Here is a 19,866-nt window from a genome sequence, read left to right as displayed (position 1 = left end):
GAAGCTTAGTAACGAACAAGTTGGATTCAGGCCAAATAGAGGCTGTCAGGATCAGATTTTCACTTTATGACAGATAATTGAGAAATCATGGGAATATAAGAAAGAGCTGTATTTAAGTTTTGTAGAGCTGGAAAAGGCATATGATGAGGTGCCAAGAGAGAAGCTATTCCAAACGCTACAGTCATAAGGTGTTAATGGGGCATTATATCAAACAATACTTAGTCTTTATTTGAGTTGTAAGTCAGCAGTTAGAATTGAAGGAAGTACAGGAAGATGGTGTAATGTTAAATCTGGTGTCAGACAAGGATGTACATTATCATCATCATCATCATGCATATCAAGTATTTAGACCTAGCATGGCCTGTTCCAGCCTTAGAAGTCATCATTGAATCTTTTAAGAGGATGTCTCCTGGTTTTCTTTTTCCTAATGGCTTGTACTTAGGGATGTACATTATCCCAACTCTTATTCATTATCTATATGGATCACATTATGAAGGAAAGTGGTTATTAAACCTGATAACAAAATTGGAGGTTAATCTCAGCTATTTGCTTTATGCGAATGATGTTATACTTCTAAATAAATCTGCTACAAGTCTCCAAGATTCTCTGACTAAATTGAATAATTATTGTAATAGATATGTATGAAGGTCAGCATTAAAAAGACAAAGACAATGAAAATAGGCAGAAACATTAAAAATATCAACTGCATTGTGAATGGAGGACTTATAGAACAAGTAAAACATTTCAGCCAACTTAGGCATGATTTTTAGTGAAGATGGTAAGTTAAATATGGAAATAGACAACAGAATCAGCAAAGCTGGTATGATAGGAAGTCAATTGAATAAATTTATATGGAATGGTATAGAAATTAGCCAAAACACTAAATTAGCTGTATACAAAACAGTGTTTAAACCAATTTTAACTTATGGATCTGAGAGCTCGGTTAGAAGTAAAACACTTGACCAAAGACTAGATACCACAGATATGAGAGTCCTGAGAAAGATTAGGGGCATAAATAGATGGCATCAATGGCAATATCATATTAAAAACGAGTATATTAGGAAAGAACTGGATATTATCAGCATCCAGGAATGCATTAGCAGAGCTAATCTCAGGTGGTATGGTCACTTAAGTAGAATGGGAGAGGAAAGATTAGCAAAACAAGTGTTCTCTGCCTGGTTGTCAGGAAAAAGAACTAGAGGAAGACCCAAGATATAGGTGGATTGATACAGTAAAAAGTGCCTTAAAAGACCTGATAATATTGGAGTCTTGACATTTAACAGACTGATTTGGAGGAAAATTGTAGATAGGAAGTTAGTAATGATGTAAATTTTTCATGTAGTACTATCGTATCCTGTACATCCCTTGAGGGTATATATATCAGGAATTTGATGATGGTGGATCTGAGAGCTGGGTTAGAAATAAAACACTTGACCAAAGACTAGAGGCTGTAAATATGAGAGTCGTGAGAAAGAATAGGGGCGAGAACAGATGGCATCTATGGCAATATCATATTAAAAACAAGGATGTTAGGAAAGAACTTGACATTGTTAGCATCCAGGAATGCATTAGCAGAGCTAATCTCAGGTGGTATGGTCACTTAAACAGAATGGGAGAGGAAAAATTAGCAAAACAAGTGTTCTCTGCGAGGTTGGTAAGGAAAAAACCCAGAGGAAGAACAAGATGAAGGTGGATTGATACAGTAAAAATTGCTTTAGAAAACAGAAATATAAGATCTGATGATGTTGGGGTCTTGACAGGTGATAGATTGATTTGGAGGAAAATTGTTGATAGGAAGTTAGTAATGATGTAAGTCTTCATGTAGTACTATCATAATATCCTGTACATCCCCTAAGGGTACATATCCGAAATTTGATGATTATGATGATCATTGTATAGTATATGGCAGGGGTGTTCAACCTGTCGATCGCGATCGACCGGTTCGATCTCTTGTGTATTCCTCCTTACTTACAAATTTAATTAAAACTGAAAACATAATATTTTATTTATCATTATTTTATATTATTTTTAATTTGCTATTGTTTATTTATTTTTCGTTAAAATTGTCAAATCAGTAATTTTCTTATAAGTCCGGGTAAATGAATTAATTTGTATCAGTGGAAGTCAAACAGCGAGCCGAGTGAATACGATTATAAGCAAAGTGTAAAAACTCGATTGTAGCTTAAATAATAAATATTCCAAAACACATTACATCGATTTTTTACTTAGGTTAAGTCCCATGTGAATATTGTAAAATAAAAAATAAACTTTGTTTGCCTCGGTATAGTTTGTATTAGATGTTTTTGTAAATAAATCTTTTTAAGCTAACTGTATATACTTCTTTAATAAGAATATGTTAGAGTGTTAAAAACAAAGGCAATGTTTTTGTCACCGAAGCTGTAACGGCATTAGAAAGATTGTTATTGAAACTTGTATGTATGAGAAACGCTTGCAGGCTCTAAGTGTAAACATCTTCGAAGTCAGTCAGAAAGAGTTCAAACAACTTTCCGATGGCCGGCAACTCACAATCAAAAGAAAGCGGAAGAGAACAAAAGGCGTGCCAAACTTGAGATGAAAGACTCATACCGATTCTTTGGGGGTTGCCTAACTTCCTGCGAGGTCTCAGAGGAGGCCTAATAAAAAGGGACTGAAGCAAGCAGAAGGGGTCCTGGTTCCAGAATTGCTGTCAGAGTTAGGAGGTCGCCATCAGAGAGACGGATCCACGTTGCTTGAGGGAGGAGTTTCCCGCTTCCAGAAAGGAGCTTCTCGGTTCAAGTCGTCGCTAGAGAGAGACTACTTCTAGGCTGCAGACAAGGTTTTAAATTGCCGAAAGGAAGAGTTCCAATTGCAGGAGAAAAGTTTCCAGGCCAGATTAATGTTAGACATTCACCAGTGTGTTGTTTTTTCATTACAATTTGATGAATTAAACGACTTCACTGATATTGCTCAGTTAATGGTATTTATTCGCTTGGTATTTCGAGATTATTCAAGTAAAGAAGAACTTTTGAAAATTATACCATTATTGGGAAGGACTAAGGGAGAAGACATTTTTTCGGCATTTGATGAATTTGTGAAACAACACAAACTTCCGCTTTTTTAACTTGTGTCTATTACTACTGATGGTGCTCCTGCAATGATGGGTAATAAATCAGGCTTCATTATGTAAAAACAATGACAAATATCCAGATTTTTTAATGTACCACTGTATTATTCACCAACAAGTATTGTGAGTAAAAGATTAAACACAAAAGATGTTTTGGATATTACATTTAAAATTGTAAATTTTGTTCGAGGAAAAGCCCTGGGCAGTTATTTAAATTACAAGCAGATGATGATAGGGAACTTCTGTTGTACAATAATGTTCGCTAGCTCAGCAGAAGTAAATTTTTAGAAAGATTTCTTGTATTTATTATTAATGATATAAAAATTTTTCTTGATGAAAAAGGAGATATTTTATTTATCCACAATTGAGTGATAAAAGATGGTTGTTACACTTATCATTTTTAGTAGATTTCTGTACGAAATTAAGCAATTTAAATTTAGAGTTACAAGGTAGAGATAAAAATTTAATTGACATGTTAAGTTCAATAAAACTTTCCAACAATACTTACTTTTATTAAAGAGAAATATAAATTACTGCGAATTTAGACATCTCCCATATTTATTAAAATTTTTAGAACAAAATCAAGAAATGCTTTGCTATGATTTAAAAGAATTTATTCGTGAAATAGAATTAGTTGAGGAAGAAATAAATTCAAGATTTAAAAATTTTAATAAAACTGAAAAGATTGTATCATTTATCAATAATCCATTTCAAGGAAACTTGAACATCACAGAAATTTCAAATAAAATTAGTGGGCTGTTCGATATAAACCAAGCTGAAGTAGAACTTGAGATAATCACCAATCAGAATAGTTTACATTTAAAATCAATAAACAATGAAGTCATTTGGAAGTATGCACATGAAAAATTCCCAATATTAACTGATATTGCTCGAAAAATTCTGTTATGTTTCGGATCGACATACTTGTCAGAATCCGCTTTTTCAAATATGACCGTCATAAAAAATCAATTAAGAAACTAAATTACAAATGATCATTTGGATGATTGTCTGCGATTGGCCACTTCTTCATATCAAGTTGACTATGAAAATATTGCGAGGTCCAAACAATGCCAAATTTCACATTAACTTTTTCTTTTTTTTTTTAATCAACCAGCATTTCCTGTAACTTGTTGGTTTGTAATTTTGTAATCAATCCATTGTTTTTTCTAACTTTGGTTTTCCAAAATAGAGAAATAAATATTTTATTCCAATATATATATATATTTGTTGTTGTTGTATTAAAATAATTCTTCTTCTGCTGCTGCTGCTTTTCCCACTTAAGTAGGGTCGCTGTTTGTGGTGAGTCTCCTCCACAACCTCCTGTCTTGGGCTGTAGCCACATCCAAGTTTTTCATCCTCAAGTCCTCCTCCACCAACTCCCTCCATAAAATAAAAAGTGATAAATAAATTTTTAAATACACAAATAAAGTTTTTAGTTGTTTACTTTTAGTTGTTTATTTGTGCTTAATCAGATATCAGGTTGAGGGAACATGATCTATATAAGAGAGTAGATCGCCGAATAACTTTTTATAGAAATGTAGCTCGCATAGTAAAAAAGGTTGAACACCACTGGTATATGGTATGCCAGATTAATGTTTTTTAGTAAAATTTTTGTTCAAAATTAATATTTATGAACTGTTTTCATGTCGTGGAAAATATTTCAAAAGTACAGTGGTATCTCGCTAATCCGAACCTCTTTAGTCTGAACCCTCCAGTAATTCGAACTGTGGTTTGAAAGAAAAAAGTTTTATTTATTACGTATTATTATTTTGTGTACTATTATTTTTATTTAATGATTATTATTTGTTTTATTATTATTACAGTACAGTATTTTTTTCATACTGTCAATTGTATGGTTACTGGAGTCCTACTTTGATTTATTGTGTGTTCACATTTGCTTTTTTATGCTGTATAATGCATACTGTATTGTCAGCATTAATCACAAATATACACAAAAAGAGGAAATTCAAAACATACATAATTCAGTTAAAAATATAAATCCAGATGTTGAAATTTCACAAACAGATGTTACGGAATGGATTACAGGTAGAACCGAAAGTGAATTCGAAAACAAATCAGATGCTGAAATTATAAATATGACATTACAGAATGAATTAGAAGACGATGATGAGGATGAAGAACTCGAAGAAAAAAAAAAGTAAAACATGAAGTTTTAATATGTGTATAGAATGGGCTAAGCAGAATGATACGCCATTCCATAAAATTTTGTTGCTAATGCAGCTCTGAGAAGAAGCATTCGAAGAAAGTTTAGCTTCCAAGAAGCAAAAGAAAATCACTGACTTTTTTACAAAGAAATAAAAAGACTTTTTTGTGTTACTTTGTGAAACTTTTTTTTGTGTTGTGTTGTGTACAAGAAAGTGATATTTTTTATGCAAATTAAGTTACCTACTGAACTATGCAATTTTATTAAATCAGAATCCTTAACAATATAGGTACACACGAACTAAATTTTTTACTAAAATAAACTTGTGTACTGTATTATTTTTTTGTTTTATATTACAGTAGAATAGCTTTTTTTCTATCAGTTAATTTATTTACAGAATTAAATTGATGTACGATTAGAATCTGATTATTTTTGTCAAACGCTAGTTATTGTTGTTCTCTTGGGGGAAAAATTCCCTAATCCGAACGAGCAGTTTTTATTAGTTCGGATTAGCGAGATATCACTAATTTTTAAATTCTTTTTTTTTTTTTGTTTAAAATTCTAAAATTCACTTTATTCTAAATTTCATATTGTAATACACAATTTTGAATATTCATGTGTAAATTAAGATAACAGCTCATCCAGGTTACAATATACATATAGTCAACAGACAGTTATATAATGCAACTTCATTACATGCACATATGTACATCCCCCCCCCCAAAAAAAAATGTGAAGTGCAACTATAAACATGTATACTAGACATATTTATTGTTACTTAAATGCTTATACACATAGAAAAGTATAGAATGTTATTTAAAAACTGGTATATTTAATCCAATGTAACATGGACCATCAGGGAGAAAGACTGGTAACTACATTCAAAACATGAATCATAAGAATGAGTTATGAAGCATGTGCTTTCTAGCTCATGTCTCGGTAACAGCTGAGTTGATAGGTTTACATTATTAGTGTTCAGAGGAACAACTGTGAAAGTTGTGCAGATTAATAATAATACAATAAAATAAAAATACATAAATAAAATTATGAACAATTAATAGTAATCACTTCTCTTAGACTATAAATTATATATTTAGTTTAATCCTTTATCCAAGTGTAAACAAACCAAGTTTGCACCTGAAGTATCTTCAGGACTGGGGCAACTCATGGTAAAGGTGGTATGAGTTCTCATCACCTGCCCCTTAGTATCTACCATAATGCAAAGCACAACTCTTTACGGACATGTATAATCCTATGCATTAAGGGAAGGGTCCCTTCCCTTATGAGAACTTATACCACTTTTACCACGAGTTGCCCCAGTCCTGAAGATACCTCAGACGCAAACTTTGTTTGCTTACACTTGGATAAAGGATTAAATTAAATATATAATTTATAATCACTTCCCAAAACTTTAAAATTGACATACAGTCAGCAGTTAACGTTTGGATGATCAGATTTTAACCCATTGGAATGAAGAATCTTTGTCTGGTTCCAGAGAACTCTGTGCCTTCATTCGCTTGAGAAGCAAGGCTGGACTTCGGATTCCAAAAATTCAATATAGTCTTGATGTTCTTGGATTCTAATCAAAGCAGAGCAGCCAGTCTGTTCAAAATAACAAAGATGGCATGAGCAGGATACTTTATAGACACCTGGTAAGGAGAAAGAGGTAGCAGTATATCCTTTGTAGATGGTAAGAAAGAAGACGGTTTCCAAGCTGGCTTGAGTAAGTGTATAGATAGAATTCGTGAAGAAATCATGTGTGTGCAGGGGTATCCAAATCGGGCTTAGCAGACCATGCTTTGGATACCCCTGCACACAGAATCAACTGGAAGAAAACAAAAGTACTGCACATAAACTCTTACAAGTCGGAGAGATTGTTCTTAGAAGTAACAGAAGCTTTGAAACATACTCCAAATCTCAACAAATATGGCTGTATAAATTTGCCTAAGATCTGGGAGACAGTCATCTTAAGACATAACTAGTGCCGGCTTTTTCTCTCTGTTTTTTTAGGACTTTAGTCTTTGTGTAGTAACTGAAATTTTTTTTTTTTTTTCAGATAGAGGCCACCTAATTAGTCTTTGTGTTGCTGCTGCAATTTTGTTAAACTAGTCTGTTGATTACACCATGTTGTTGTAGTCTTGCGTATTGTGACAAACTGTGTTTTTGTTCTCTGAAGATGCTGGTTATAACAACAGCAAAATATCAGCAATAAGTCAATAAATTATTATTTACTTATAATTCTGTGGGGTCGGATATATACCGTTAAAAATAAAACAACATATTTTTTATACTGTTGGTACTGAATATTATTGTCTACATAATGGATGCAGTTACACAATAAAGGGGATGCTGGGGTAGCTGGCTCTTGTATTAACAGGTGCAATACAAATAATTGGAGGAATGGTGTTTGCCAGTTCAGTGCAGCAATGACAGTTGAAGTACCTGTTGAATAGCATTTTTATTTCTTACTAGTACAGTCATCAAACATATATCAAAACCATGATCATTGTTCCTTTTATAAAATAATCAGATACTTTCCTTTTTATAATTTAGAAGAAAATTCAAAATTTTGTAGTATGTAATTTCTCATATATTTCAGTCTTTCATTTTTTTCATTTTATTTCAATATATTCAATATATTTCATTTTATTTCTTGGAAATAAACTCCAAAAGCTGAAGTGTTTTCTTTCTTGGAGTTGAAGAACATGCGAGGTCATTGTAAATTCTTAGGGGAAAAAATGCCGTTTAATCCATCAAAAAATTCACAAAGTAAAGTTTTTAGTTTGAATTTTTTTATTTATTTATTTTTTATTTTTTTGTTCAAACTGAAGCTTTTCATAAGTGCACATGGATAATTGAAGTTTATAGGATGGAATGTAATTCATTTGCCATTTGCACCACCCATAATACCACAACTATATCAGATATTTGTCTGTAACATATATATTTGCATTTGTGCCTATTCTTTTCCTTAGAGCTGCTAGCCATAAACAAAGTGTGCACATTTATTAATGCAGATTGAAATATAATTACCGACACCTAGGAATTAAAAGATATAAGCAGTAATAGCATTTCTCTTAATTATCAGGGAATTATATAACTTGAAAACAAAACTTTCAAGACTTTCCAGAGAAACCAAAGTACATTACATGCACTTTGGTTTCTCTGGAAAATACATGTAACGATTTGTTCCATACCTTCCAGATATCCAAACCAGAAGGATAAGAAGGTTAATGTGTCTTGCCCCATGGACAAGTAGTATTATAATACAGAAAATAGGCAGGAACACAGAAAAGTATTGAGCTGTATTCTGAATGGAGAGCCTATAGAAAAAGTAAAATATTTCAGCTATTTAGGTAGTTTTTAATGAAGATGGCAAGTTAAATTTGGAAATAGACAACAGCAAAGCTGGTATGGTGGGTAACCAGTTCAAATAATATATAGAATAAGAGAGAAATTAGCCAAAACACTAAACTCGTATTACAGTGTTTTGGCTAATTTCTCTGACAGTGTTCAAACCAGTTTTAAGCTATTGAGCTCAGAGTTGGAAAATAAAGCACTTGATCAAAGATTAGAGACCACAAATATGAGAGTTCATAGAAAAATTATGGGGCTTAGCAATTGGCACCAATGGCAGAATCATATTAAAAACAAATACATTAGAAAGGAACTTGAATTGTTTGCTTTAAAGAGTGTGTGATCAGGAATGATCTAAGGTGGTATCTAAGGTCACTTAAATAGAATGGGAGAGGAAAGATTAGTAAAACAGATGTTTAATGCCAAGATGTGGCAGGGAAAAGGTCCAGAGAAAGATTGATGGATTGATTCATTTAGAAGTGCTTTAGAACGAAATGTTCAGTATGAGTTTTTTCACGAAATTAGTCAAGTTAAAACATAATTTCTTTTGACTTCTTTGTGTGTGGTTTAATACTGGAAAATACTGATTCTAAAATAAATTCATTGCTAAGAATTAATTTCTTGTCAGAATTTCAAAATATACAGCCCAATCCAAAAGTTGTGCACATCAACGTTGAAGCTGAGCTGCATTGAAGTATTTCAATTCTAATTATTTGTTTTGCCTATAGATGGCACCCTAGGACTATTGGTCACTATCATGTAATCCATTGCATAGTTTTGTTTATGAGGAGACAAAATAGTACTTTCTCAGGAGTAACAAGTTGTTATTTTGCCTGTTGTTCTTAAGCAAATGTTGTTAAGGAGTTTCTTCAGAGGTATCCCGACTCTGTTATGCCTCAAAATTCGACAATTATGAGATTAATCGAACTGGATCAGTTGCAGACAAACGGCAGCATGAAATTTCATTTTGACCGAGGCTAAAGTGACTGCGGTACACGACATGTTGCAATGTTCACTTTCAAAGAGTCTTAGAACACTTTGTATAGACAGGTATTCATATGACAATACTTGGAGAGCCAACAAACAATTAAAGATTTGTCCATACCATGTTCACTCAGTTCAGGAATTGAAGCCAGTGATTAAGGAAAAATGTGTTGTGTATTGTTGGTTGTTTCAATCATTTGTTGAAGAAAATGAAGTTCACAAGCTGGACAATGTTTTCTTCAGTGGCAAAATGTGGTTCCATCTAAGTGGTTATGTCAATAGCCAAAATAATAGAATTTGGTCATCAGAAAATCCTCACGTTTTCCATGAAATGGCCCCCAAGGTCACCAGATTTGTCACTTCCAGATTTCTTCTTATGGAGTCACATGAAAGGTAAGATGTTTAAAAATAATCCTCAGACAATTGATGAACTGAAGATGAACATTATTAAAGCAATCAGAGCCATCAGTAATTCCATGCTTCAAAGGTTTGCCTCCAATTTGGTAAAAAGATCACATACTTGCATTCAAGAACGAAGCAACCATTTTGAACATTTGCTTTAGTAAAGTTATTTATTTTTGCTTTGTAAAGATACAGTTATAAGCTTTGTTTCTAGCAATTTAGTTTTATAAAGTTTGTCACTAATATTGAAAAATTCTCAAGTTTATTATATGATGTGTGCGACTTTTGGATCCTTGTGTAATTTGTTTATTTAATTTTATTTTCACATAGGAAATTTATTTTTATATCTCTTGTGAGCAGACTGATAAATTGTGAAGAAAATGTTACAATATTGAAAGATTGTTTCTGATAAAGAAAATTCCAAGTAAAATAGTCTATTTTAAGTCAAGTGGATTTAAAGGTTGCTTCATTGCAGTTAATCTATTAATGCTCTGTACTCTCCATCATGGGATTAAGATCAGAGTTGGATAATTACATAAAAAAAGACAAAGTGCTTTTCGTGTGTTTTTTATCCTTGAAAAATTATAACGTGGTTTGAATATTTGATCTACCTTAGTCAGTAGGGTGGTTAAACATTTACTTTTTTTTATAAATTAAAGATGCCAAGAAATTATTGGGTTGGCAAATAAGTTCGTTCGGTTTTTCAGAATGGAATGAAACACATTTTATTTAATATACAGTGGTATCTCGCTAATCCGAACATAAAAACCGTGCCCATTCGGATTAGCAAATTGTTTGGATTAGCGGATTTTTCCCCAGAGACAACAATAACTAGCGTTTTAGACAAAAATAATGAGAAATTGATGGTACATCAATTTAATTCTGTAAATAAATGAAGTATCTGAAAGAAAAAAAAGCTATATACTGTAGTGTAAAACTTAAAAAATAATTCAGTACACAAGTTTATTTTAATAAAAAATTTAGTTTGTGTGTACCTGTATTGTTGATTACATAGTTCAGTACATAACTTAATTGGGGTAAAAAATATCACTTCCTTGTACACAGCACAAAAAAAGTTTCACAAAATAACACACAAAAAAATTTTTTTTATTTCTTTGTAAAAAAGTCACTGATTTTCTTTTGCTTCTTGGAAGCTAAACTTTTCAAATGCGTCTTCTCGGAGCTGCATTAGCAATAAAATTTTGGGGAATGGCGTGTCATTGTGCTTAGTCAATTCTATACGCATATTAAAACTGTCAACTGCCTCTTGATGTTTTACTTTTTTTTTCTTCAAGTTCTTTATCTTCATCATCATCTTCTAATTCATTCTGTAGCGTCATATATATAATTTCAGCATCTGATTTGATTTCAAATTCACTTTTGGGTTCTACCTCTAATCCATTCCGTAATATCTGTTTGTGAAATTTCAACATCTGGATTTATATTTTTAGCCAAATTATGCACGTTTTGAATTTCCTCTTTTTTTGTATCACCGTAGTTATACTGTATTGTAATAATAAGAAATAAATAATAATAGTTAAAATAATACTTATTAAATAAAACTAATAGCACACAAAATAATACGTAATAAATAAATCTTTTTTTTTTCTTTCAAAGCACAGTTCGAATTACTGGAGGGTTTGGAGTAAGGAGGTTCGGATTAGCAAGATACCATTGTATATAATACATACTAGCCAGTTATATATTGACCCTCTTTATCAATGACCTCTTGCCATTTGTCTACCAACTTCATTATGCCACGTTCATAAAACTCCTGAGGTTTACTGGCGAAAAACTGATCCAGGTGTCTTTTGACAGCCTTCTCATTAGCAAAGGTTTTCCCTTTCAGAGAATTCTGCAACGATCGGAATAAGTGGTAATCAGAAGGTGCCAGGTACGGTGAATACGGAGGATCGACAAAACATGTTATCATACACAGCCTATTTTTCATCTCCCGTAATCATCCACTTCAAAAATGGGTCATTTTCTTGGCGACGTCGCAGCGAATCACAGATGCATATGTGAGCAGTCATATTGGCCTCAGTCAATTCATGCTGCACCCAAATTGAGTTTTGAAACATATCCCAGCTTGTGCACATAGTTTTCAACGCTTGTATGGGATATGTTCAGTAGTGCAGCAATCTCCCACACTGTTTGTGATGGAATTTTGTTGATGATATCCTTCACAACACTCGAATCAACCTCGGTCCGGCGCAAGGCGCATCACTGACGTCGAAATCTCCAGAACGGAATTTGGCAAACCACTTTTGCCATACGCGTTCTGTTAAGGTACCATCCCCATATACGCTGCATATTTTTTTATGGGCCTACCCAGCTCGTTTGCCTTTTTTGAAATAAAAAAGCAAAATATGCCGGTAATGTACATTATTTCCTTCCATTTCTAAAAATATGTTACACACATGCAACTGAAATAGGCTGAACGAAAATTCGCTGAAAGGTTATGTGAAATGTTGCCTTTCAACTGTGCAATAGCGTTGCACTGTAGCGCAACAATAGCGACAGTTGAAGCGGTGTAGACTTGTACTAACGCATAAACCGAACGAACTTATTTGCCAACCCAATATTTTCTTGCTTTAATCCTTTATCCAAGTGTTAGCAAACAAAGTTTGGGTCTGAAGTAACTTCAGGACTTGGCAACTCATATATAGAGGCTAATGACTTCACATCACTTGCCTTAGTATCCCATAATGCAAAGCACATATCCTATATCCACATACCAGTTTCGACCTTTATTGTGATACTAAGGCAAGTGATGTGAAGGCATTAGCTTCTATATAAGTTGCCTAGTCTCGAAGTTACTTCAGGTGCAAACTTTTTTGCTTACACTTGGATAAAGGATTAAACCAAGAATATAATTTCTTGGCATCTTTAATTTATAGTATAACCAAGCAGAAAAACTTCCTACAAATACTTTTTTATAATTGTAATATATGCAGTTTACAAGTTAGAAATTTACTGCTTAAAAAAATATCTTTAGTGTTGTATCAGAACTGAAACATTTTCCAAAATTAGTCTGTTGAGCTATATACACGGTATGCAGCAATGTAAATGGTAATACAAATGGTGCAGCAGATACTCACTTTAGTTTACACTTTAAGTTACAGTTTAAGTTTACACCTTTACACTTAAGTCACAAGGTTATTAAGCAACCCATATCCATGAAAAATTGCTTTTCTTCTTTGTTGTAATATAAATATTTGTGTATCTGAAAGCTGAAAAGAATTATATATTTTTTATTTCATTTCAGGATTTCAAATGTCCTTTTAACAACAACTGTAAAGTGGATGTTGTGACCAGGCGTTTTTGTCAGAAATGTCGGCTAAAGAAATGTTTTGCAATTGGTATGAAAAAAGAGTGGATCATGACAGAAGCTGAAAAGAAAATGAAAAGAGCAAAAATTGAACAAAATCGACATAAAAAACAAATCAGTCCTAGTGGAAAAGCAAAAGATATCACTTTTGTAAAGGTAGAAAGTCCAGAAGCCACTATCAATCAAATAATGTTAAGTCCAGCTTCCTCACTTTCCCCTCTCACACCACTCAGTTCTGGCTGTTTGCTAGATCTGCCTAAAAATAAAATGTTAGTTCATCAACCCTTAACACCATCAGATTATGAAGGAAGTCCACCTCCTAAAAGTTTCCATGGGGAAAATAGCTTAGATGTTCACACAGAATCATTTATGTCTAGTGAAGGAAGTGATGTGTACTCAGTGCCAAGTGAATCTGGATCCAACATGGATACAGAGTTAAATTCAAATATAGAAGGGAGTTTATCAACTTATACACCTTCATCTCCTATGATACAAGTGCCTACAGAAAGTGTTTCATCACAGGTGATTAATTATGATGCTTCTGTTACAGCTGCAGTTACAAATCCTTCCTCACCATTAAAACAAACAGTTGGTATACTACTGGATCCTGTTTTCCACCCATCTCTTGTTACTAGCACAACTTTTCCAACCAGCTCATCATTTACCACACGTTCCTCATCACCTTTACATAGTAGAAATTCGTGTAATATAAAAGTTCAAAGTCCTACGTTATCATGTGGTTCAGAATCAGAAATTAAACCAGTGAGCAGATCTTTTATAAAAAGATGCGATGCTGTTGTATCAGACACAGCTTTTAGAGTAGCTGTCGAAGTTGAATTTGCTAATATTCCAATTAAGAAATCTGCAAATGGTTTGCAAAAGTTGTCTGTGATCGAAAGGGATAAATTGAATGAATTAATTGTGGCCAATGAAGTGCTCAAAATGCCTTTGACTTGGGGTGTGCCAGATCCTAGTCTTTTGGATGTAATTAACATGACAGACCATGCCATTAGAAGACTTATCAAAATGTCTAAAAAGCTAAATGCCTTTAAAAATTTGTGTCAAGATGATCAAATTGCCCTTCTAAAAGGGGGATGTACAGAATTGATGATCCTTCGTTCAGTTATGTCATATGATCCAGAAAAAGACTGTTGGCAAGGCCCTCAGGGTCCAAAACCCATGTCAATTAAGGTGGATATACTGAAAGAAGCTAGAGGAAATGTTTATGAGGAACATAAACGATTTATCAACTCATTTGAACCTGAATGGAGAACAAATGAAAATATTATGCTTCTTCTAAGTGCCATTGCCTTATTTACTCCAGAACGTCCAAACACGATTCATAAAGATGCAGTGAAACTTGAACAGGAAACATATTACTACTTACTCTGTCGTTATCTGGAGACAATTTATTCAGGATGCAAAGCCCGATCAACCTACCTCAAGCTTATACAGATGATACAAGAATTACATATCTTAAATGAAAATCATGTTCGTGTATATTTGGATGTAAATCCCAAAGATGTAGAGCCTCTCTTAATAGAAATTTTTGACCTGAAACATTAGGGTGCCTTTAAATCCTCCTTGTGAAATTTTGTGTTTGAATGCAATAACAAGCTATTATAAAAATGATTGCTTCAAGTTATTTTAGATTTTTCTTTCATGTTTACACAATATCAAGAATATATAAAAAGTATTTAATTATAAGCATAGTCTTATATACAGTAAACCCCCACTTTTACGACCTCATGGGTTCCTTAAACTTGTCATTATGTGAGCCGTTGTAAATCAAATCCTAATTCCCTGTAGGCTCAGTGTAATGAATTTAAGATTACATTCCTTTAAATAAAATTTTAACTATATATACATTCTGAAATGGTCACTAACTACAATATATCACTTCAATAATGAAATAATAAACACATTCAGTTATGCAACAGTAAAAATATTACAGAATTTACTGTTTATAGTTTCTTAAAATAAAAATCTACATATAGTTTCTTCTGAACTAATGCCTCTTTTATTCATATTTCTCTATAGCATTGATAAGGCATTCCTGACTACGGCTAAGTTCTGTTCATTATGTCATCAGTTTTAAAATTTTTTAGACCAGTAAGTATTTTCAAAAGCCTCGATAACTCTCTAATGTAAATTTAGTGTAGGAGGAGTTCATCAATTTTTTCTTCTTTGATATTTCTTTAATCGTAGGCTACTTTTTTCATGCGAGTTCAGTAATTAATTTACATATTCAGTAGACTTCTAGAGCCAACTGATTTGCTATCTCATCCACAGTTACCTTTTCCAAAGAAGATTCAGAGTCTTCAGTTGAAGGATGTGCATTATTATTGCATTACTTCTATGATCTACCATTTCATACAGTCGTAATGCAAAATTTATACTAGTTGAAATAGTGGTGGTGGGGTCATAATGCTACCAGTCGTAAAACGGGGATCTACTGTATTATTCTTTTAAATAGATTTTCATTTTGTTAATATAATTAAAAATCAAGGATGATTTTATGTTTATTTTAGAAAATTAAGTTTAAATTGACTCTTCCTGTAGAAATTTGATTTCTTTCAGAATAATTTCATTTTTAGGATCAAAGCTCATTGAAATAAGATGAACTCATTTCTCGTCCTGCATATATGTATGTATTTCTGATTTTGTCTTTTTCTTCTTGAGTAAATTTAACTTTTTACTAAATTGTCTGTCATATTGTGAGAGAAGGGAATGATAAGTTCCTGAATTTTTTTATTTAATTCTAATATTACTCTATTCAAAGATGAACTAGCATATCAAATATGAAATGTCCTTATGTGGAATTTGAGAAGAAATGAATCCCAAAGGCAAATATAATTCTGCACACCTTTATTAGATTAGATTACATTAAAACTAGTATTGAAGCACAAATGTAATACAGGGATTTCATACATTTTATCTACATTCCAGCATGCTTCTTCATATAAACCATAATTGCAATGGAGACTGCGAGTTTTGAAATTATATTAGCATTAAGACTATGAAGAAGTAGATAATATCAAGACTTGACGAAATGAATTCTTGCAATAGTTTGAGTCTTGGGAAGAAGCATACTGAATATATTCAATGGGTATGTAGAAGTAGGAAGTTTTTTTACATTAGCATTGTATTATTTATATTAGTTTTAATAAAAGTTCTAATATTTTATTGGTATGCAGAATTGTTCTTTTCCTGTAGCGACTATATTTTCATATGAGCTGATTCTGTGAAAGCTTGTCAACATTCTAAAATATATACAAATATAAAATTATATTACATTAAGTACTATGTAATATAAGTTTAAAAATTATTGACTGCTATAGCATTTTCAACAGTTGAAAATGCCAATAAAACCCTGTTTTTATGTTCCTTCCATTTACATCATTTTCCGTTAGTCCCGTCTTAAGACCTATTCTTACAATATATTGTTTTCCCGAAATTAACAACTTGATGTGGACATTATTTCCCATGATTTGCATTTTTTTTTTCTTTTTTTTTTTTCGGGTGACAATACTGATTTTCGAATCGATTTCTGCAGAAATCTGCGCATTTCTGTTCCCAGATGGCATTGCTTTCGGCTGTAGTTTCGTTTTTGCCATCACGGTGACCTGCACGCTTGCACTAGTGATGAGCGATACCGTGATTTTTCAATCACAGTACGAATTGATATTGCAGAATTTTTGCTAAATAATTTAGTGTGTGAAAGTTGCTTTCAAGTTGCGGTGGTGGATTATCCATGTTAGTAACATGGCAAAAAAAGACAGAAAATGCATTTCTGTAGAAGAAAAGATGGCAATTCTGCGACGTGTAGATTGGCATGCCGGAACACGTGAGCATTTGGCAAAAGGTCTTGGACTCTCCGTGTCCACTTTGAACACAATAGTAAAAAACAGGTCAAGCATTGAACCCAATGCAAAGCAATCTGGCGCTATGTCAAAAAAAAAAAAAAAAAGCAAAAACAATCACGATTAAAGATTTTTTAAATAGATAAATGTAAGTAATTGTAAATTCATTTATTTTCAGTTATTAAATTTTGTAATCTAGTATGTAGACTCACATGCTAGCAGTAAGTCATCTTTTAGCCTTTTTTAAATGTTTTTTTTTACATTTCCTGCTTTTTACACTTTTTCCCATCAGTTCTCTGTAAAGTGTAAAAAAGGGGTTTTACTGTATGTGTGTATATATATATATTTTTTTTTTTTTTCGTTTGTTTTATTTTGTTTGTGAATCCTGTACAGTATTCTAGATAGGATTTCTATTTAATGTTAATTTTATATGTTAAGATATCGATACATTATCAATAGACATGACACTGACACTAATTAAATGATGGATTCACTTACTTTGAGAATGAATTATTTGATGACAACAGAATTTTCATCATGTTCCATGATCATTGTCAGCACATATGTACAGTTAAAGAAAAAATAAAATGGGATGGCATTATTTTATTCTATTTTTTTTTCTTCTTTAACTGTATTTAAGCATTAACAATAGTCATGAAACATGACCAAAAATTCTACTGTTATTAAATAATTATTCTCAACATGTGAATCTGTATCTTAATTAGTTGCAATAATTTTAATCTTAATTTTTTTATGTTAATTTATTCTCCATTTCATAAACATGGATCCAGCAACCTCATCATGATAACTTCACGTGCTGCTCAGAGAGGGAGGAGATTGATTTTTAAATTATTTTGTTTCCTTCTTTATTTTATTATAGCTGTCATAGGCTGTTATTATCCCAACCAAAGTTTACTGCTTATCAAAGTGGAAGAGGCAAGACTAAAATAGTTTTTATTAAGTTAGTAATTGTTAATTCCAAGGAAACATCTCTCAATTTAGATTTTCCACTGAGAAATTTAACCCATCTTAAAAGTTGAAGCAAAAAATAACTGCTGGAAATTTATGCTTTTTGACTGTAATACTTGACCAAAGTTGAAGAATCAAGCTCAGGCAAAAATTTATGTGTGTCTATCCCTTGTAGATGCTTGTCTTGCTTTTTTTTTTTTTTTTTTGCTACATATTGCTTTTGTTTCTTCAGAGTCACTTAATTCAGAATAGGTGGAAAGAGGAACAGCATGCTATTTGACATCACAACTCCCAAAGGCATCATTGTGAACATTACTGAGCATCACCAAAGTTCCAATGTTTTTTTTTAATACATGGAGAATTATGATGAAAAGAAAATCATGGTATAAAGAAAATGAATCCATGAAGGTAAAAGCTCACAGTATGAAACTGAATACAGAAGAATGCTTTCAGAAATCTTATTTATTCTAAAATTTGTAATTTACAAATTTTACTGATTTGTAATTTAGAAGTGATGAATGAAATGTTCATCATCATGAACATTTCATTCATGATGATGAACTATGCAAATCATGATAGTACTATGCAGTACTATCATAGTACTATGATAGTACTGCATAATTAAGTTTATATTATTAACAGTTACTGTCAACAGTTTTCTTCCAAAGTAATTTGTTATCTGTAGGATCTCCAGGAGTAGGCAGAATTTATATTTCATTTTTAAAAGAAAACACTACTAACTGCATCAGCTTACCTAGTTCTTCGTTTTCTTCTGGGTGGTTTTTCACCATCAAATACTTGCTTTGCTAAACTTCACTGCTTAAGTGATCATAATACCTTAGATTAATTCAGTCCATGCATTTTTGAATCCTAATGATGTCAAGTTCCTTCAAGATGGAGGTTCCCAAAAGTAATGCCTCCACAGTGATAACATCCCATCTAAAAGCAATGCCACTGAAATTAAAAATAAAAGAGATAATTTTGAAGTTTACTTTGTTTTTATACACTATTTCTTAATCTAATCTCTCTCTCTCTCTCTCTCTCTCTCTCTTGCTTTCAATACCTATTCTAGACTGGTAACAAGGTTTTCAAAGTTATTATAGTAAAATGCTCTGACCTGTTCATTTTCGAGGTTGGATGCCCTTGCTACAAGTTAGGAAATAACCGGAAGTCTTGAGGGAGGGGAGGTCTGATTTTTTCAATAGTTTCTGAAGTGAACAAGCTTGTGTGGCTTTGCATTTTCATGTTGCAAAAGCAAGCCATTCCTTGGCATGAACATGATTAATTTGATGTTTCAACTTTCTCAAGGTCTTCATTTTGTTTGGGCATTTATTGTCATCACTTTCCACATATAGTCTTAGTAAATGATATCTCTACTGTCCCAAAAGATGCTCAGCAAGCACTTTTCCAGCAGCAGACTGAATTTTGAAATTTTTGAGCATTGGTGATATTCTGTAGACCAAATTTTCATTTTAGGATCATAATAATAGACCCAAGTTTTGTTTCCAGTTTACAGTTTTGTGAAGTAAGGCATTATGTTCTGTTGTACTGTGCTAGTTAAGTGATATGTTTCCCAACATGTGCACACTTTATTGGCATAAATCTCATTTCAATTGATTGACTTATGCCAATGAACTGAAATGTTTCAGTTTCAGTGATCTCTGATTTATTTGCTGATTTTCTCTGATTAACT

At 32.4% G+C, this 19,866-nt stretch overlaps 1 protein-coding gene across 1 annotated transcript in view; it reads left to right on the top strand.

Annotated features, from left to right (window-relative positions):
• The window catches only part of Hr96 (Nuclear hormone receptor HR96), a 73,487-nt gene extending 58,505 nt beyond the window's left edge, over positions 1-14,982 (top strand). The window contains exon 4 of the mRNA XM_090391127.1: positions 13,279-14,982. Within this exon, the coding sequence (XP_090247253.1) occupies positions 13,279-14,907 (1,629 nt within the window). The 3' untranslated portion in view covers positions 14,908-14,982. The remainder of the gene's footprint in view (positions 1-13,278) is intronic.
• The last annotated feature ends 4,884 nt before the right edge of the window (positions 14,983-19,866 follow it).

Source organism: Typopeltis vanoorti, chromosome 4 (assembly GCF_054136105.1).
Source record: "Typopeltis vanoorti isolate ZY-2024b chromosome 4, IOZ_Tvanoo_1.0, whole genome shotgun sequence".
NCBI classification, from domain to species: Eukaryota; Metazoa; Arthropoda; class Arachnida; order Uropygi; family Thelyphonidae; genus Typopeltis; species Typopeltis vanoorti.
The sequence above is the reverse complement of the archived record's forward strand: the minus strand, read 5'-3'. Positions and strand labels throughout refer to the sequence as shown.